The sequence below is a fragment of the Alternaria dauci genome, chromosome 2 (assembly GCF_042100115.1).
Source record: "Alternaria dauci strain A2016 chromosome 2, whole genome shotgun sequence".
NCBI lineage: Eukaryota > Fungi > Ascomycota > Dothideomycetes > Pleosporales > Pleosporaceae > Alternaria > Alternaria dauci.
Window position 1 is genome coordinate 3,536,107 of NC_091273.1, and position 20,242 is coordinate 3,556,348.

Consider the following 20,242-nt stretch of genomic DNA (forward strand, 5'->3'; position numbering starts at 1 on the left):
GGGACAGTGTCATACCGAGGTACTGGAGATGCGCGAAGAGGCAGCCAATGTGTTTGGTCCTCGCATGCGCGCTGCTCTCCGTGTGCATGCTTATGCAATTAGCGACAAGCCAGCACTGACGGTGCGTTCCCACCAGAGCCCGTAATGTCGACGCAGATGACAGCTCGCAAGCCATCCTTGGGAACGGACGGGTTAACAAACGCGGCGTTGCGCAATGCCCGAGCGCCTGGCGCTGGCTCGAACGATCGACTAGAAACGTAAATTTCCGCGTCGGCGCGTAAGCTATACCTATCCTGCTCATGCAGCGGATCTACGTGAAACTCGCGGCGCACCGGATCTGTACGAAGGATCTTTGAGTATGATTTCCGGCCCCGGCTGGCTAGTCCTTGGCCCAATCAAAATCATTTCCATGTGCTTAGCATCATAACAGCAGTCAAAATGGGGACACCATGGCGAAATTGCTGTCGACAACACGTCGTCCTTCTGGGGCATGAGATACAGTTGTGGAGAAGAAGCTCTGCTGCCCTGACAGATTCGACAATTTCTCGACTTGAAACTGCCGGACTGGTAATGGAGGAGCAGGAATGAGTTCAGTAATCATGTTGTCACAATGATTCTGCTCCTTCTGGACAGCATGTTGCAACAGTGCGTATGCGAATTTCATGAAGATGCATGCCTCAAAGCACGCGCGGAAAGAATCCGGCAAGGGTCTGGGTGGAAGGATGGCTTTTGATAACCCCCATTCCGTATAGCTCCCTTTCAACATACCAGGTTTCCAGCTAAAGCATGTCGGTGTGGTCAACGTTGGGGGCATGTTTTGACTATCCAAAAGAACATGCACTTTCGTTGTGGATGACCGATAAACGTTGCGACTAACCATGGCGGCTTGAACTAACGATGCACCGGTAAAGCATGTTGTTCCTGCCATGCAAGCAGAACCAAGCGTCCCCAATCGTGGAAATGACGGGGCTTGCAGTAGGGATGAATAAAAGCAGAAGTAGCACCTGCAGTTCAACTCAAGTTCGGGCATTAGCTCTGCTGGATCGTGGGCTTCATGCCAGTATCGGAGAGTCGGAGCGAGGGCTGGCCGTCAAGCTGCTGCTAATGCACTCCTGCAGCAGTAGTCAGTGGACAAGAGGAGCCGGTGTAGTCGCTCTAATCGCGATGCCTTGCGGCCAACACGATAAAGCCAGGCGGACAGTCGCTGAAAACTGCACAGGGACGCACGTAAGCTGCAATACCGTGGGCGATCTTGTCGTCTTCGTAGTGTAGGGTATTGGACCCGTTGCTAGGTCAGCCGATTAGTGTACCAAGATGAGAATGCCTACCTACCGGCTAGTCTTCCATGGAGTAAACCTCCGACAAAAGTTGCACCTGGCCCATCGCTTGCCTTTCCTAAAGTTGACTGTCGCAAGTGGCGTAGTCGCGGGAAAGGGTGTTGCAACCTACACATGGTCGATTTTCTAGATCGAGCCAACTTGTTGCTGATCCTCGCTTCACATTGAGAAAATCAGACCACAGATCAGCGTCGTTGATCAAACCGGCTCTTCGCCCGGCTGTCCTGCAACGCGAAGATACGACACGCTGTCCTCCCGTTCGGAGCAGCCGACTGTCACTCAGGCCGGAAGCAGATAGTCGAGGCTCGTCGCCCACTTGTGACGAGACGGTAGTTGGAGGGAGGCAAAGTGTACGCGTGGTGGGGAGGCGAACATAGTGGTCGCGGCAGGAAGTAGCGACGGTTCGCCACCCAAATCGGCATCGATGACTTCCCCATCGGGAGCCATCGCAACTCTACCCGGTGCACATGGCTATTTTTACCGACACATCATACACACACTCGATCTTGGGCAGTGCCTTCCTTCTTACCCAAGCAACAAGTATTGATCGGACATTCTTCCATCCATTAGGCTGTACGTCGGTTGGAGCAATTTCCCGAATGCATCACCTCTGCCTCACTTTTCCTCCTGCCGTGTGGCTTCGGGCTTTCGTAATCGAATTAAAAAGACGGATGCTGCTAGAATCATTAGGTTTGCATATGAAAATGCTCATCACGTGCTCCGCTACACCTGCGAGTTTTGAATGTCCCTTGCTTGAGCAGTCGTTGTAGAGGTTCCCGCATCTTTGGAAGATCGTCTGTCCACCTTCCTGGTTTTCCTCCCTTCCCGTGCGTGGAGCCACAATCCGACCGACCCAGCAACACTCCCTGTTACCCGTCGCCGCAGTCCGTCCGTCCGTCGTCTGTCACCCGCCAAAGAGGCGATGATCACTTATACTTGGTCACAAACGAGCGCTTCCATGTTGATCTTGCACCAAAACGTCATCATTATCTGCGAGTCTCTTACCCTTCCAGAAGCTTCGGATGTTCGAGAACATGTTCTCCAGTTCGGTCGCTAGCATGATGAGTTCCGTGATGGTAGGAGATTAACTATTATATTACTACATCTAGTCGGAATAATGCTGGATATATGCGATGATGATGTTCCCTATGTCGTTCGACCGGTGAAAATGCAGGCCAGAAAAAAAAGCAAGAGGTATCTTTGGTGAAGAGGCATTCCATGCATGCGCCGACGTTTGAGGCTATCCTCAGAAGTAACAAAAGAAAAGGTGCCACCACGGCACACAACCCAACTGTCAGGTCAAGGGATGCTCTCCCGAAACATGCCTGGTAGAAACGTGGCCCAAACATGGGCAAGTCAGGCATTCCTCATACTATGATGATGGTGGTGTCATCCACGTTGCACCACTAGAAGTCGCCTAAGTGGTAAATAGGAAGTGATGTGTCGCGGGTAAAACCTGGAAAGCGTAGGTGGTATAGCCTGGAAAAACAAAGCAAAATTCATGATGTCGCAAATCTTGGAAAACGTGCCAGCCACGTTGTAGCCATGCGGCCGATGGAACACCATCGCAAGCCATCCATCTGCGAAGATCGGCCATTGGTTTCTGAAAGTGGTATGGAAGGAGATATGTTCGGTTGGATGTGATTCCATGTTTGATGGTTTACCAAGCTCCAACTTGCAACGCGCCCGCTTGCAGGATCGCGCGCGTCAGCCAGGTCGGTGTCGTGTTCCAGGATTCCGGAGCGTCGGCCTGCCTTAGGCATTGGCTCGCTTCTTCCGCATCTTATATTCAGCCTTCGCCACGCGCATCAACAGCTCTTCGTCTTTGATGGGGATCCAAGAGGTTAGCACCTTCATCGCGTTCTCAAAGTCCGAATCCAGCAAGATTTCTCGCGTCGCATCAATAAGCGCAGCCGATGTTGCATGTAACACATCCATGTCTCCACTGAACTTGGACGTTGGCGAGTTGGAATGAGACTTGTCGCCCAGTAGCATGAACACGTCCCAGACGCGTAGCTGAGCTGGGAAAGGTAACGAATAGTTGAACAGCGTCAGGTACCAGCGGGTACCGTACGCGGTCGAGGTGATGCCAAGATCAGTCTACAGAAGAAATTGATTAGCATGTACACCAAGACGTCAGCCCCTTCAGTAGCGACTTACTAGCTTCTTTGCGACATCTCCTCCGCACAGCCAGTTCAGCTCAAAGTCATCTAGAGCCTCCATGAGCCCTTCAAAACCAGCTTCGTAGAGTCTTTCCATGCCTCGAAGCTGCCACAACCGCACTAGCATGACAAAAGCTCGATCTTCCTCGTAATAGCAAAGAAGCGTCGCGGTTAGTGCAGCCATGCCTTGGACATAGCCAGTTTCAGGCAAGTACAGTGACATGGCATGGAGCACGCGGAACAGGAGTCGCTGGCCTCCACGGTATCGCCGTCGGAACATGATATGCCTGTTGATAGTGCGAGGTACATCCACATCAATCTGCACGTCCTCGGCAGAGCTCTCCAGCTGGAGTTCATAAAAGCTTTCAATGAGCTCCTCTTCTGTCGGACTGTTTGCATCGGCTTTGGCACTCGCAGCAAGAAACGAGTACCACGCAGTCGCTCTCCAACGATCGGGAATGCCCTTCCATGTACGAGAGATGACCTTGGGGTCTTTGGTGTCGAATTCGAATAGCATGCCTCCCTTGTCTGCCCCCGCTTTGACAACCTTTGCCATTTTACGCCATTTTTCGTTGCGCTGAATTTCCTTTGCTTTCATTGCCTGTGCGGCCCTTCCACCTTCCCGCTGTTCTGCGACCTCGGCCAGGCCGGGCGGTAGCTTGAGCATGTCACTCGCCTCATCCCTTAGCCTGCGGTCCCGGTTGTAGGGTAGCCTGTTTGTCGCATGCCGCAGGGGCTTGTGGCTGTTGTGCGTATCCGAAGTGCGACCCGAGAAGATGGATCTGGTAGGTCTTGAGGATCTGCCAGAAAGCCGCCGCTTAGGAGAGCCTGAGCGTGGGTCCACAGAACGAGTAGAACGCGCTCTCGATACGCTGCGCCCCAGACGCCGTCGTCTAGGCTCTTCAGACAGCAGTTGTAGTGTTGTAGTGACTCGCTGCATGCGGGGCACGTCAGGTCCGTCTGGGCCGTCGGCATCGGATTTGGATTTTGTCTTTTTGGGTATGATGAAACCGTATCGGTCGACCTCGCCGCCCTCAAGATCCGCCCAGTCTTCGAGTCCACCAGCTGCCTCTGTGGGCTCTTTGACTATCACACTCCCGTGTCGTGAGCTGATCAGTGAGCTTGTGTCTTCATTGCCTTCCCCAAGTACCGACGAGCCATTAGCCGGGGTGTTGGTCACGGCGCTGCTACCCAGGTAGCTGTTCTGGACGCTGTTTGTCTCCCCCTCCGGTGTATCCCAGTTGACGGCGCTCTCGTTGCCGTGCATGTACATGCAACGAACTTTGCGCGACAGTGTCATCTCATCAGTGGACAGTACTCGGTGGCTCGTTGATCGTGCGCGGGTCGAATAGCGTGAGGTGGATCGCGGTGAGAGGTGCTTCGTCGCGGGTGTGGGTGAGGGTGAGGGTGGGTGTGGGGGTTCAGGTGAAGGGTGCTGCTTGGGTGATTCATTGAGTTGCGCCTGCTCCTTCTGTCGCGGTGGTGTGCTCGGTGCAGGCGCGCCTTCCACGAGCAGGTCCATTTGTTTACTTCGCCTGTTCACCTTTTTGCCACCCAGCATCATGCTGCCTCGCTTAGAGAAGGATATCTGCGCGTCCGAGGAGAGGTCGTCGAAGCTGCCGGTGGGAATGTACGTGTCTAGACCGGAGAAGTCGCCCTCTTGCTCGCATACGCCATTGTCTAGTGAGCAATGTCGCTGTGACGCATGGCTGTTTGAGCCTGAGGGGCGTTCATCCTGCACTACAATGGCAGGCAGACTCGGCGTCTTGCGCAGGCTGGCTGGCGAAGGCGGCTCGTTGGTGGTCGTGCCATTGGAGGGTGCTAGGGCCGAATCTCTGCGGTCGTCGCCCTCGTTCAGTAGCGTGCGCTTCAAGGAGAAAGCTCGAGGCCCGGGTGAGGTGCGTGGGCGGCGGACATTGGAGAGCCACGATCGTGACGCGGGGCCCCTGGTTGACGAGGTGCTGTGCGCAGTCGAGGGAACCAGCGACAACTGATTCGAGGCCTCGCATGTCTCCACCGCAGCGTGCCCAGAGGAAACTCCAGCCTCATCTCTCATCATGTGAGGCGCAGGCTGGTCCTGGTCATAGAGTCGGTCCCTGGTGAGAAAAGCGGCCTGCGAAATGAAAGGAAATGAAAGGGTGTGGGCGAGACGGCAACCTGCGACTCTGACGCGCAAAGGGCAGCGACAAATGTATCACGGGCTATGTTTGCACAGCGTAACAACGTCAAGGCTATGAGCAAATGGTGCAATTGGAAAGCAAGGGCCTATGCGACGACTACGAGATCAAAAAAGACACGGCATGACTTGACTTGACTTGACTTGACTGGGGAAAAGGGGCGTCGCTATCAACCCGGGTCGTGGGTCGCATGCCTTCTCCAGACTTGTTGCCGGCCGGAGATTGCCCTGGTGCTCAACGCGCCCAGTGGTAGAAGGGCGACGCCTGCTCACTTGACCGGCCAGCACCTGCCTCAACCACGACATGCCATATTTCTTTGTCCCTCACCGCATCCCAGCTCGCACCTGTTGCCTGCAAATCACGCTCAAGATGCCCCGCTGAAGCGTCGCGACACCCCACAAAAGCCAAAACCCCCCGGCGACGATCGTTGTTCCACGCGTCAATAAACTTTCCGGTCATCGCTCCTCAAAGCGTATGCCGACAGACGAATCCCAACGTCACATCTCAGCTGAGCTGCCATGGTACCAGCTGTCATACGACGCAGACTCAAACAGAGCAAGGGCTCCATCAATATGGAAAGAGCTGGATGGAGAATGCGCCCTTTAGTTGGGTGGCACAGGCAATCACTGCAGTCTCGTGCTTACCACGCTGACGTCCACGCAATCTGTGCTCCGGCCCAACACGCCAAGCGCTGTCTCGTTATGGTCGCCTTAAGAGGAAGGTGCTCTCCAGCTCTCCTCCTTTGCTTGCTGACACTCAAACCATCGCCAGTACGCTCGGCCAGTGCATCAGTCTCACAGAATGCTGCGCATAATTGTACCCCAACAGTACGTATTCTGGTCGAACAAGAGCAAGTACAACGCATGTCGCTCGGCATACGCACATCATGTTGGGCCAAGCAGTCGTACTGAGCCCTGAGGACTATGGCCGTCTTTTGCGGAGGCTCAGAGAGCCTCGTGGCCAGGGACCGACCCATAGCGCTTCTCGTGTTAGCAGGGCGCACAGGGCAACAAACTGATATCCGCCCTCAGTGAGACTATTATGGGGTTCTGCGATGTGACGAAAGAGACTCGGCATGCAATTGCCGTGTAAGGAAGCGAATCTTGCCTTGATGATGAATCCTACCGAAACGTGCCAGTACGTGGGTTCCACGTCTAACTGTACCCCGGTTTTGCCCGTGTGTTGCAGACAACTTCTGCTGAGTTTGATTTCCAAGGATCAAGACGTTCAGAAACATCATCAGAAGTCGAAGAGAATCTTATTCCACCCCAATATCTCCGTAAAGCTCTTTCCTGTTGACCGTCAGGCTCGACAAAAGCACACATGCCTCCACTGATGCTGGTGCTAGGTCGACTTGGCTAATCTTTCATCAGGCAACAACAGCTTCAAGGCGTGGGTTAGCGTATGCAGTCATCAAAAGGCATTCGCGCCATCGCCATCTGGATAACTGGCTCGGACCGATAACATCTTGTCCCGGATGACGCGAGAAGTCTGCGGTGCTGGTACTCGCGTCATGTTATCACTTGTCTGCATTGGTCGCCGCAGCCTGGTTCCAACACAATTATATTGTCCTCAACTTCGACCAACCAAGTCCATTCCTCCTTTTGAATTCGTCCAAGAAGTCGGTTCTGTAAAAGAAGCCCCACTCTAAAACCGTGAATCGTGGGGCATGCAAGTGGCTACCCCTCATCGTTTTTCAGCGTGCCGTCAGTACGTGGCTATATAAATATTGAAATGCGGGGAACATGCGATAAGCTTTATATGATTAGTTGCTGGCAGATTTGGTATAAAGAGTATTGGCGCGAGAATACATAAAGCTCGTGCGAATGCCCCGGATGGATGTAGCTGAACAGTGGGCTACCCGTGATGGCGTCCTTGGATTTGATCAATCAGGCTCCTGTGGTATGCGACTAAAGCTTTTCAGGATAAAGAACACAATTAATGACTATATCTAGGGAACTAAACTATGGGTATGACTCTTGGCGCTATGCTTACCAACTACACTCACCCTAACACCACTGCCATCAGGTCCTCCATCTTGGTATACTCGAATGTGACGATGGCTGGTTCATCCGTGGAGCCAACGTCTCGTCGCTATCTAACCCCAACCCCGTGAACAAGCGGCGCAGACTTGTCATGCTCGGCATCCTAATTGAACATCCAACCGAAGGCCTCATCCTGTACGAAACTGGCGGCGGAGAAGACTACCCCAACCTCGTGGGAACACACGTCCAAGACGTATTCTCGCGCGTCGACTACAACAAATCCATGAACCTAGACGAACAAATCGCACTGACCGGCCACAAGATCGAAGACGTAAAGATGGTCATCATAGGGCACTTGCACCTCGATCACTCTGGCGGGCTTGACCATTTCAGAGGCAAAAACATACCCGTCTACGTTCACGAGCTCGAACTTAAACACGCTTTTTACAGCGTCGCTACCAAGACCGATCTCGGCGTCTACCTCCCTCATTACCTGACTTTCGATATCAACTGGGTTCCTTTTCATGGCGAATACTATGAAATTGCGCCTGGCATCAATCTGCGCCATGCACCTGGACATACACCTGGATTGACGATTATGCAGGTGAATCTAAAGGAAAGCGGGACCTGGATCTTCACGAGTGATCAGTATCACGTTAGAGAAAACTTCCGGGATAACCTACCACAAGGGTGGTTGGCAAGAGATCATGATGCGTGGATTAGGAGTCATCAGATGATCAAGGGACTGCAGAAGAGAACGAATGGGAAGGTCGTGTTGGGGCATTGTTGGGATACGATTAAAGAGTTGGGTGTTGAGTTTGCCCCCGCGTGTTACCAATGAGGTTATGGGTGAGTTCAGGCCAGCAGAAGGCGTTGGTAGGGTATAATCAGATTGCTCATCACATGGTGTTATCCGTTACATTCAAATTTCAGGCCTTGTACCACTCTCCGAAGAATTCTCTCATGTCCTTTACCATCTCTTCCGGACACTCCATGCAAGCAAAGTGCCCTCCGTGGTCGTGATCTGTAAAGTCTGTCAGCACATCCCAGCATTCCATCATTCTTTGTCTCATCCCATTCCATCCCACTTCACGCAAATACACGTGAGGGATCATAACTGCACACTTCACATACCTCTAAAGAACTTCAGATCCGTACACGTAGTCTCAACACCACTCTTAGGCGCCGGAAAAGCATCGTAGGGGAACGTGCTCACGCCCAGAGGCACGCGGATTAAGTTCTCGTCTTTGGCGTCAAACTTGGTGTACATTTCATGGCGCACATTGTTGTAGTAGGATAGCATACCTGCGATATACTTGTTAGTACGGCACATGTGGCAAGAAAGAAAGTAGCAAAAGAGACAACATACTAGTCATGACACTTGGCGGCGTAAAGAAATACAATGAAAGCGTCGTGCAAACATCATGCAGCCATTGCTCGTTGACGAGTGTCGCTGTGCCGAGTTCCGGATCAGCAAGTTCATTGTATTTTTCACCAAAGAACATCATGATGCCGACTGGATTATCTGTCGTGTTTTCTCATGTTAGCTTGCAACCATCCAAACGCCATGGTCTCTGTCATGAGCAAAACTGTGGCGTACCGTTGAACGCCACGCCGATAGTCTGCGGCCGTGTCCTCATCTCAATCGCATAACCCATGTGTGTCTCATCCAGCGGCTTTCCCAAAAACCACTCCGCTCTCGCTAACCCCTTTTTTTCTTTCTCTGTTAGATTCGTGCCTTCTGGGGGCGCGCCAGGACACATGTTCGTATGCACTGCTTTGCAGTTGGGATACCGACCAGAGCCTAGTTCGCGGACGACCCAGTGGCCCCAGTCTCCAGCTTGGGCGGCGTAGGATGTGTACTGTTGGAGTGAATGTTAGTCAATTGGAGAACTCATGGTACGCGTGTGGTTGAGTGGCATGGGCGATGAGGAAAACGTACACCAAGTCTCTTCATCAACTCATCAAACATCCTCGCAGAATCCTGCAAGGTATGACCCCTCGGTGGACCTTGCGACCAACAATACCCTGGCAGCGATGGAACAACTAGATCGAAGGCTGGTTGCTTGTCGTCTTCGGGATTCAATAGGGGCTGCATTACGTTCTGGAACCTACACTCTTCTTGTCAGTCCACCGACTAAATCTTTCAAGAATCCCCAACGACAATACCATGACACAACTCTAACAGTACGGCCAGAAGCGAAAGAGATAGAATAACCACATACTCAAACCACGTCCCCGGCCACCCATGAACCAACAACAACGGCACCGCATCCCTTCTCTCCGCCTTCTGATGTACAAAATGTACCTTCAACCCCTCAATCTCCGTCGTAAAATGTTTCCACGCATTAATCTGTTTCTGCGCTGCTCCCCAGTCATACTTGTTGAGCCAGTGGTCATACAATTTCTGTACCCACTCGAGCGATGGTCCATAGTCATCACCAGCATCCGGTACAATGGGCTGAGTAGGCAATCTTGTGTCGGCTAGCTTGCGGAAGAGGCGATCGACTTCTTCTTGGGGAATAGTCGGGTCGAAAGGTTTGGTTTCAGAGGACATTGTGTGTGTGTGTGTGTGTGTGTGTTATATATTGTGGCTGTGCTTGTTGTGGTAAGAAGAGATGGCTAATGTAGCGAATTGAATGTGGACTCGTTTTTATGTTACTAGTACAAGAGGTAACCCCGCACGTTGATCCATAAGGCGTTTTCAGTAGATTTAACATAGCTTGGTCCAGATGGTTAGCCCCATATCATTGCGTCACTTGGTTGTCATATGCAGGGCTAGTGGTGCTAGACTAACGCGGAATGATCATCGTGAGTTCTACTGAGCAGTGACGGAGTGGTATGTCCGGAACTAGATACTACTACCAAGTATACTAGTATCAGTAGAGAGACAAGGATATAGTCAAGTTCAACAGACTGTATTTGTATTTATTGACTGTGGAGCAGATGGTATGGCCTGTATGTCCTCAAAGCATCTTCCAATATCTAGCAAAATTTTATAATAACACGGCAATCTCCAGTCCATCTAAAAGCTCCATGTCCAACCTCTACTTCTTCTTCGAGCCTCTCCCGCCCCTTGCACTCTTCTTCTTTCCCTTTGCGATATCGGCACCCCGGCGGCCACCGGCAATCATAACTCGTACCTTGCTCACAGGCACGACGCCAACGACCTCGGTCTCTTTCCACCCTCGGATCAGCTCAATCTCCTTGGGCCAGATACGCTCTACGTCCTGGCTGTTCTTGTCGATTATCTTTGCATCCTTTCCGGCATGGTCCCAAATGGAGAGGACCTCCTTGACGGCTTTACCGCGTTTGGTGGAGCCAGGCTGGATCTTGGCTTTGTACTTGTAGGTGGAAAGAGCAGACCAGGGAGCACACACGGGGATGGCGGTGAGCAATTCGTCGTTTGGTAATGGTCGGCCTGTGAACGCGTCGAGGTTCTGCAGGTTTGTTTTGAGAACTTCATCGCCCTCGTCATCTTCTTCTGCGTTCTCCAGAGCGCGTAGACGAGCTTCTTCGGCAGCCTTGCCTGCAGCCTGCGCGCGTAGATGCTGGTCTCGACGCCGTTGCTTGTCAGCTAGCGCTTGCTCTTCTTTCTGACGCTTTTCCTGAGCGGCAGCTTCTGCAGCTTGCTGTCCAGATTTGGAACCCAAGAGGCGCATTGCCAACTCACGGTCCTCCTCGTCCTGTGCAGCGTATTTCGCGGCTTGCTTCTTTGCTTTCGCGCGCTTGCCTCGAGGTAGAGGAGCATTCTTTGGTTTCGTGCTCTGCGTTGTTACTGTACCAGGTGCCTTTGGAGGACTCTTTGCGCTGCCCTCTTCGTCGGAGGAACCCTCTTCTTGACCAGCACCGTCAGCTGCAGGCCCAGCGTCAGACGGCACCTGAGGTAGATCTTGGAGTTGGCCTTTCCTTGCTAGGCGACGTTCTCGTGCAGATAGTTGTCGCTTTCCAGTGGACTTGGAGGTCTTTTCGGTATCTGCTACAGATCCTGCGTCTTCTTGGGGTTCTTCATTTATAGCAGAGCCATTTCTGCCACCAGACATGGCATGCTCGTCGCCATCCTTGGCGGTGGCTGGCTCATCTTCCTCGTCCGAGTCGTCTCTCGCATCTGCTGTCCTGGACTGGAGGGGATTGCTTCTGGGCGCTGCAGCTTCAGATTCAGCGTCGCTCTCTTCAGTTTGTTCCATCTTTGCATCTGGAAAGTCGTCTTCCGAATCTGAGTTGATCTTTGCGTCTGGAAAGTCTTCCTCGTCGTCACTGTTATCAGTCTTGGACGCATCTGCGGCCTTTGAGTCACTCGCGGGCTCGTCAACCATCTCCGCGGCAGAGACTGCTGTCTCTTGCACGCGATGTTTGTGGTGGTTGGCCTTGCTTGAATCACTGATCTCGAACATGACAGCAAGACCTACGACCAGCTGAGCTGGTGGTAGAAATTCCTTCTTGCCCTTGACGTTGAACATACCGGCCGGGAGGAACTCGCCCGTCTGTCCAGTCTTGCTGACTTGGTCGCTACGCACCCACCAAGCTGACATGACAGCCTTTGAGTCCCATGCGTCAGATGTACAGATGCAGAGGTTGCCCGCTTGCGATAGTGTCGAAGGAGGGATGGGAGCATCTGGAGTGTCGGGCTTGTTCTTGATGATCATTGGCATCGCTCCTTTGACGTCTGCATGGACGTACACATCTCCCTTTCGCAAAAAGCGTCGGTAGATGATCTCGTTCTGCTGAGCATCCTTGCCTCCAAGGACCAAGTAGCCATCTGAAGAGATGAAGTATATGTATTTCTCGAACCACTGCTGCTTGCGCACTGGTCGTAGTACTTCTTTCTCTTGTTTCAAACCCTTCTTCAGGTCCTCTGCGACTTTCTTCTCATGGCTCTTCAACGCTCTGGTCGATGCTTGCAGGGTACGATCTTCTTTGTCGGCAGCTGTCTTCTTCTGGTCAAAGTATTCGGTCGAGTTCGCCCATGCGCTCAAAGCTAGGTCGATATCGATAGCAAGTTGAGGCCGAGCAGACACGGCCGTGGTAGGAGCCTTCTTTTTAGGTTTCTCGTCCTCGTCTTCTGTATCTTCACTAACAGAGCTTGTCTCGTTACCCTCGTCTTCCTCCTCTTGACCCTCTTCCCAGTTGGTCTCGTCTAGCAGTAGTGTGATGGTGTTCTCGTGCAGCTTGAGCGGTAATTTGATGAGTTGCGCGACGGCATTTCCAGAGTTTTGCTCACGCTCAATCAAGCGTGCGATATCGACCCAATCCATGCCTTGTCTGATCAATCCATTGACAGCTTCGGTAGCTTCGGTAACACGGTGCACGTTTGCTAATATCGCTTCTGCCTTCCGGAAGTTGAGATCCTGCACTTGCTGCAATCCACCGATTCTATCTTCATGTTCCTTGCGTGCCTTCTCTAGCTTCTTCTTCGCCTGTTGTTCGCGTTCTGTCAACTTGGACTCGAGCTTTTGTCCTTCTATCGAGGAGAAGAACTCGTCTACCGCCTTGTTGAAACCATCAAATTCCAAGAATGTGTAGTCGGAGTTTTCAAATTGGTGCGGACGGAAGGGGTGAAAATCATCGTAGAGAAGTTTGGACTTTTGAGAAGCCTCGTCATCGGCCGTAGATGCGGATGGGTTTGGCTTGGCTAGAATGTATCCCTTGATCTGGTCTGGCGATGAGACTTGTTCGGTGATTTCCCTTGCATTGCGGAGGATCTCTACGAGATTGTCGAGGAGACTTTCATCGGCGAGCACCTCCTCAGGCTTGAGGGTCGAATCGAAGTTTGCGATATGCAACGCATGGTCTACTAGCAAAGGGGGACATTCGGTAATGGAAACGGCCAGCGCCTTCCTCAAAGAGTCCTTGGCTGCTTTTTTCGCCTTCTTGCCTGTCGCTGCAGGCTGATCCTGTTGTTTGTCAACCGCCTTCTGCAGGCCCTGGCGCACACGCTCCTTTGTAAGCTCCGGGGCGCCGCCGTAGTTCTGCCGCAGGGTCAAGTTGTATTTCAGGCCAACCCTCAGTCTCTCGTGTTCCTCGCCTTCGTCGACATTGCGCAACAGAGACAAGACGTTCAAGTCGGCATCTGTCAGCACAATGTTGCCGCCAGCGTAGAACTCCAAGTACAGCCTGTATAGTCCATCGGAAAATTGGAATTCCAGGATGCGGTCGGTGCCAATCTGAGCAATCGAGGTGATTCGCCTTGTTTTCAGGTATTTGCGCAGCTTTGCGACAAAGCCGGAAGGCGCGGCGGCCGTGGTTCGCGCATATTCGGTAAGGTGGCAGCGGAAGCCGGAGTCGATGAGGAGCTGTTCGCGGTGGTCGGGCTTGTGGAACTTGATGAGGAAGATTCTCTGTCCACGTGTCAGTAAGGGGACTAGACTGCGTGGACAGCAGGCAGGTCGATGCATACAGAGCTCAGGTCATAGACGTTGGTGACTCGCAGCGAGGTGAGTTTTGCGGACAGCTCATGGGCTATGACCTGTTCAATTGTTAGCAAGTCGTGTTCTGGGCGAACGGCTTGAAGGTACTCGCCTTGACGTCCAAGCTGGAAAACCTCTGCTTCATGGTGATGTCGTGTGCAGAGTCTGTGGTTAGTGGGGTTGGCAACTGTTGGTGGGCTGCGGGCGATGACGAAGGTGCGCAAGTAGCGCGATTGCAAGGGTCATGGAAAATGGACGTGGTTCCTGGCCTAACGTTTCTTACTAACAGCCTCCTTCACACGTACGTAGAACAGATGACAAGGGTCTGTTGGAGGCGTCAGTAGAAGCAGGATATATTCATCGGATCTTTATCTTGTGCAGCGCGCTACCAACTCTACCATGCGCCACGTCCCGGGCCATGCCAGTCGCAATGCCAGATGCATCTTGTCCCAAACTCCAACAACGCCATGCCCAGCAAACAGAATGCGCTTAGAGACCCTGCCGTATCCTCTCCGCAAGCTGTCTCTTGCCAAATTCCCATGCGTTCAAGAATCCTTGTTCCGAGAGGTCAATGTTCTTCATCGACGTCATGTCTTGAGCTGGGGGCTTGCTGACGCGCGAGGCCACAATGACAGGGTCGGTTTCGAGGATAATACCGTCGTCTACGAGCTCGTCGACAGCGAGCGACTGCGCGTGTTAGCCAAAGCAAGCTGGGCAAATTGCGACGGTTGGCACATACCACGAGGTCGTAGTTCTCGATGACGGTGCGCTTGTCGACCGAGTTCCTGCTAGGCGTTAGACAAGTCGGCGCGCTATGGACGACAAACATACTTTAGGAGGATGTTGAGCGAGTCCCTCAATGCCAGGACGACACTAGACATGTGTTAACTCGACGTCGGCTACCTCGTGCTGCGCTGCGGCCGTACCTGTACAGCAGAACCTCGTTCTCCTCGGCGCTTCCAACCACGTAGAGCATGACGTCCGACTCCATCTTGAAGACGATGACCTTGCCGTCATACAATATAATGTCCGTCGTCTGCTTGGCCGTCTTCTCTGTGCAACGTGTCAGACGAATGGGCGGGCAGCTTCACGCAGACATGGTCTACACACCCAGCAGTCCCTTTTCAAAAGCCTTCTGGTCCTTGACCGTCTTGTATGCGATCTGGCCCGGGTAGTCGTTCTGGTGCCCGGCTGGCGGGTGCGGGTTCGAGTAGTACTTTGTGAGGATGCGGGAGCCGTCGTCGATGGCGAGGACCAGGATGGCCTGCACGCTGAAGAGGGAAAGAGGGCGCGACATGGTGGAGCACGTGTCGAATTGTCTATGCAGGCGTCAATGGGGTCAGCTCTGGTGTTGACGCCGTGGGGTGGTTTTGGTTGATAGGTGTCTGCTTGCGGAGATGCGGCCAATCACGGAGGTCGTGCACCCTGGGCCTTAGCGCGCGCCGTCTGAACTTTTGCGCATATGCGACGACCAACTGCGGGCGCACCGCCGAAAACACTCAAGTCAGCATATCGCGACCGACGATGCACAAAGTATCGCGCACCTCACTCGCGTCTCTGGTCTGTCCGTCGGCCCCCTTCCTTGCGCCTCGCCTTCTTCGCACTGCAGCACCGGCTGCCGTGGCATCGGCACAATGCCCGCCGTCTGCCCGCCTTCAGAGAGCGACGTACGCAACGGCACTCAGGGAGGGAGGCATTGCTAGAAAGATAGACCCGAAAGAGGGAAAATTCTCCATCAGGAAGGTCGATCACAAGAAAGGAAGATCAAAGGCGTTTTCTCGTCCGTCGCAGGAAGAACTCGAAGTAAGACCAACCATGTCCTCTGCGGGCTGCGCTCACAACACCAGACAGTCCGCATAGTCAAGAAGTTCCGAGAAGCCTGCGATGTCCGGAATGTCCAGGTAGTCATGGAGCTCTACCCCACGCTACTCGCAGCAAAGGCCTTGAACAGCTACGACACGCGACGCATCACCCAAGTCCTCCACGTGCGCATACGGAACGAATCCAGTCCAAGCAAGCGCGGCGAACTCCTCCCTTTCATCCAGCAGATAGCGGACCATCTTCGTCAAGGCCTGCTCGACCCGCACCCCTACGCATTCGTCCACCTGTTTGGTATTTACAAGGACGCTAAGCGCTTCGATGAGGGGTATGCACTCTGGCAATGGCTGGTCCAGCAAGACGAGCGCTATGTCTCGCAGGCTGCCTATGGCGCTGCAATAGAACTCATGGCTTACGGAAGGCTCATGACTCTGCCGCAGTTGGAGGACTTGTACACTGACGGACTAAAGCGCTTCCCTGGTACCTTCGCTGAGTACCATCTCTCGCCTGACGCCATTGTGCCCGACCGGACCCAGCTTACTACAATCTTCGGTATTCCTACCATCCTGCTGCAGGGCATACTCACCGCACGCATACTGGCTCGTGATTGGAAAAGGGCTTATCTGGCACTCGACACTGCACTCCGCATCTATCCCACACAGACCCCGCCGCGCTACTTTGAGCTCTTCATGACCGAGAGGCCCATATCTGAGGGATACTCGGCTTTTATGCTAGCTTGCCGAGCTGGTATTGCTCTGAGGCCAACTCATGTTACTGCCCTCATTACCAAGCTGCGAGCTGCCATAGGGGCGACACAATCCATGGCTGATCGCGTCATGCTGCTCCGAGCCATTGCCAACGCAATATATGGCCACCTCGAGGCTGGGGGAAATCTCGAAAGCATTCACGTCGGGTCCTTTTTCCGTGCTTTTGAAATGTTACTGCCAGAACTCATCGCCGGCGAAGATTATGTTGGAGAAGCAGCAGAGATGCGCAATATCCTGGTAGTCACAGCACACGAGATGATGTCGGAACTGATTCAAGCTGGCATGTCGCCCGAACTTCAACCATTTGAGGCTCTCATCTCGATATCAGGCAGACTACGCGTCCCAAGTTTGCTGAGTACCACCCTTCAAGACATCGAAGCGGCAGGTCTCAAGTTCGGGCCAATTGGAAAACGGACAGTCATCGCCGCGGCCGGGTTACTGCAGGACAAGAAATTGATTGAGCAGTACTGGTCGCTTGTTGTGTCGGATGCAGAAAAGAACAGTGCACATATACCATTTGAAGATTGGATTACTCTCACCAAGGCGTGCAGACGAGCCCAACATGGTGACTACCTCCGAAATCAAATCTTGAGCCTGCCGCATGCCATCAACGAAAATACTGAGCGCTTCATTATTCAACAAATCGACATGCAAGAAACCCCATCCGCAATGCAAGACGTATACCAATACATGAGCGTCAAGGACCTGACCACAGAGCTGGAAACACTCAAGACTCAGATGAAAGACATTGAAGCCGTTGTCATGTCTGGACAACCACTTAATCTCCGTGCATCTCCATTGTACATGCACTTGGACCCTCAACACCCTTCTCTGGGCCGTGAAGAGGATCTACGATCGGTATACGACGAGCTCACTACCGACCCACACCAACCGCCTCCACCTCCAGCCACACCCGACTCACCAGTTCAGCCCGCAGTGAGCTCAACCGGCATACCCCTAGATGAACTCCGATTCCAAAACTGGGTCACCATCCATGAAATGATGGACACCGCTTCCGACTACGAATCTGATCTTCAGCGTGCCGTCGACGCCGCCATCAAAGCTGGCACCCCGCTAAAAGGCAGACCAGAGCTTTTGCGTTTGCGCAAAGAGGCCACCACACCGCGATCTCGTGCCGGTCTGGGCTTGAAGATCAAAGAGCTCAGAGCGAGTTGCCCCGAAGACGTAAGTATATTCAGAAAGATTGCCTCCGAAGATACTTACAAGACAAGTGGGCCAAAAATTAGTAAGCACGTTGCTAAGAATGCGGGAGAAACGCTCGTAGCGTCAGAGAGGGTAGAGATGAGGATCAGAAAGTATGTTGGATTGCAATCGTCTCATGACGCCCCTGCCAATTTGATACGTCGGGGTAAGTCAGACGGAAAGGCTAAGGAGGTACCAAAGGAGGTGGATGCTGCCGAGGATGGTCTGACTTTGGCGAAAGAGGCATAATTTGTCCTTTCGGAAGCGATTTGTTTCTCAACCGCAATGATCGGTTGTTTATCTAGACGCCTGCAAGGTGTATGTGTCTGCCCGAAGTCAGAAGCGTACATAGACAGTGATCAGATTTTCAGGGTCTGCATAGTAGATACTGTACATTACATGTATGTTTATATATCGTCAGGATGTTTTACTGAATCTTGAAGATGAGGTAAATGGCTGTCTACTTCATATATACTGATGGATACGACAACATGTCGCCGAGAATCACGCCGAAGACACCCCATCGCAACTATTTCCATATTGATATAAAACTGATCCATCATCACACACGTCCCATCACGTTACATACTTCTCTTTGTCAGGCAGAATAGTCAAGGCATGACAACATGAACATCTTTCAACACCCTGTATCCCGACATTCGCCGACTGCATTTCACCTCACTACACGTCGCCTCACCTTTCTCGGAACATTTCCCCCGGCGGATTATTCCGCTCGGTATCCGAGGCAACATTTGGTCCGAGGATGATTGTGCGGCCGTATCGGATTACCTTCATGTCTGGATGGCAATAAACTAGACCAACTCGTGAGTCATGTTGGCTGACGGGACTATGTTGGCTGATGACGTGGGAGTGGGATGAAACTACACGGTAGCGTGGAGGTACCCAGGAGCTAGTTACGCTGGAACAAAGTCGCGGTGTAAAGGCCACACGGAGTTGGTTCTATCATCGTCATAGACCCATTTCAATCACTTGCGGGTGGAATTAGATGCGTGAGTGTGAAAGTTGAGTGGTTTGATGCATATCTCGTTACCAAATACCAGGATATTGCCAGCCTCGCGGCTACAAAGCCGTCTGACCAGGTAGAAAGTCCAAATCTAAATCCAAGAAACAAGGAAACAAAGAGTAAAACAGTCAAGTCGACAGGGGAATATGAAGTCAAGGAGAAAAGGCTCAAGACAATAAAATGTCGAGAAATGAAGAAAACTCAGGCGCACGCAGCGGTCAACGCGCAAAACCAAAAAAAGGGGCCCAATATCAATATACAATCCCTCAAAAAATGTCAAACGCCACATCAAGTAACCAAACCCGCTCAAGCGCAAACAAAGTAACGATAAGAGAAAGAAGGCGACTCTAGTTGGAGCCCGAGCTACCCCTCCGGCTATCGGCTGGCGTAATGGGGAAGCAGAAGTCGACTGGTGATGGCGGTGGAGCCGGGGTTTCGTTTGCATCCGAGGAGCGCGAGGTCAAGCCCGAAGATGCTTTGAACGCCGCGCTGACATCGTGGCCGAGCGTCGAGTTTGTGAAGATGGAGAGACGCTGGCGGGGGTTGAAAGCGGAGGCTGCTGAGGCGGGCATTTTGATAGATTGTTTGTTTGTGTGTGGTTGATTTGTACTTGACAGAGTGTGTACTTGGTACGTAGTTGACGATGAGTCTTGTAGGTATGATGAGGTGATTGACTGGAAAAGGTGGAGAGTGTGTCCGGGACAGGTCGATTAAGTAGCTGCAACGGGAGCGGGACAGAATGTGCGGGCCGGAGTTATTGATGCGCTGGTGTGATGGAGGGTAAGATCTCGTTCTTCGGGGAAAGGCGCGGAAGATAAGTAATGTGTTGTCTCGGGCTGTGACAACGAACAAAACTCGGGCTGACTCGGTAATAGGTCTGAGGGGTTGGCCTAAGGAAGGGGTGAGTCAGATTTTAATATCAAGGAAGAATGCGCTGGGGTTGTTGCGACAGGGCTGAAGTGTGTGGTCGTGCGTTGGCATACAGGGCCACCAGAAATGACGGAGCCCCGGAATTGACGTGCTCGGGTATGGGGAAGACGGTTGCGTAAGGGGCTGACTTACTTTTTGGGACGTGGGTGCCAACGAGCGAGGCGTGTAACACAAGTGAGGTGTTGCGAGAGGCTTGTGTATGCTTCAGTGTAGACAGGGTGTTTGAAGGAAGCAAAGAAGCTCAAGGTAGAAGTGGTTTTTTTTAAATGTCAAGTAGACGATGACGTGTTCAAGGGATGAGTCTTGAGCTAAAGCTGGGCCGTACTTTGCAATGTGTGGTAACTGGCGACGCCGCGTCGAAGGGGGCGCTTGTCTTATACCACAGTACAAGTGCAGAGTACCGACAAAGATCGCTATTCACCGCCCAAAAGA

General features: G+C 52.6%; 6 protein-coding genes across 6 annotated transcripts; 2 read left to right on the forward strand and 4 right to left on the reverse strand.

Annotated features, from left to right (window-relative positions):
- Positions 1-3,092: 3,092 nt before the first annotated feature.
- Positions 3,093-5,555, reverse strand: ACET3X_003186 (uncharacterized protein; the record flags this gene model as incomplete). Its single annotated transcript, XM_069448433.1, has 2 exons — positions 3,093-3,437; positions 3,498-5,555. The coding sequence occupies 2 exons, from the start codon at positions 5,553-5,555 to the stop codon at positions 3,093-3,095; spliced, it is 2,403 nt and encodes an 800-aa protein (XP_069309733.1).
- A 1,987-nt stretch (positions 5,556-7,542) lies between these two features.
- ACET3X_003187 (uncharacterized protein) lies at positions 7,543-8,502 on the forward strand (the record flags this gene model as incomplete). Its single annotated transcript, XM_069448434.1, has 3 exons — positions 7,543-7,578; positions 7,632-7,646; positions 7,705-8,502. The coding sequence occupies 3 exons, from the start codon at positions 7,543-7,545 to the stop codon at positions 8,500-8,502; spliced, it is 849 nt and encodes a 282-aa protein (XP_069309734.1).
- Positions 8,503-8,590: 88 nt separating this feature from the next.
- Positions 8,591-10,218, reverse strand: ACET3X_003188 (uncharacterized protein; the record flags this gene model as incomplete). The annotated part of the gene is made up of 5 exons (XM_069448435.1): positions 8,591-8,685; positions 8,796-8,966; positions 9,031-9,186; positions 9,262-9,523; positions 9,970-10,218. 5 exons carry the CDS (start codon positions 10,216-10,218, stop codon positions 8,591-8,593), a joined length of 933 nt encoding a protein of 310 aa, XP_069309735.1.
- A 490-nt stretch (positions 10,219-10,708) lies between these two features.
- On the reverse strand, positions 10,709-14,213 carry ACET3X_003189 (uncharacterized protein; the record flags this gene model as incomplete). Its single annotated transcript, XM_069448436.1, has 3 exons — positions 10,709-13,999; positions 14,059-14,127; positions 14,181-14,213. 3 exons carry the CDS (start codon positions 14,211-14,213, stop codon positions 10,709-10,711), a joined length of 3,393 nt encoding a protein of 1,130 aa, XP_069309736.1.
- Positions 14,214-14,557: 344 nt separating this feature from the next.
- ACET3X_003190 (uncharacterized protein) lies at positions 14,558-15,365 on the reverse strand (the record flags this gene model as incomplete). Its single annotated transcript, XM_069448437.1, has 5 exons — positions 14,558-14,755; positions 14,808-14,853; positions 14,900-14,941; positions 14,995-15,121; positions 15,179-15,365. 5 exons carry the CDS (start codon positions 15,363-15,365, stop codon positions 14,558-14,560), a joined length of 600 nt encoding a protein of 199 aa, XP_069309737.1.
- A 201-nt stretch (positions 15,366-15,566) lies between these two features.
- Positions 15,567-18,315, forward strand: ACET3X_003191 (uncharacterized protein). Its single transcript, XM_069448439.1, has 3 exons — positions 15,567-15,871; positions 15,916-17,838; positions 17,886-18,315. The coding sequence occupies exons 1-3, from the start codon at positions 15,593-15,595 to the stop codon at positions 17,898-17,900; spliced, it is 2,217 nt and encodes a 738-aa protein (XP_069309738.1). The 5' UTR covers positions 15,567-15,592; the 3' UTR covers positions 17,901-18,315.
- Positions 18,316-20,242: the final 1,927 nt, after the last annotated feature.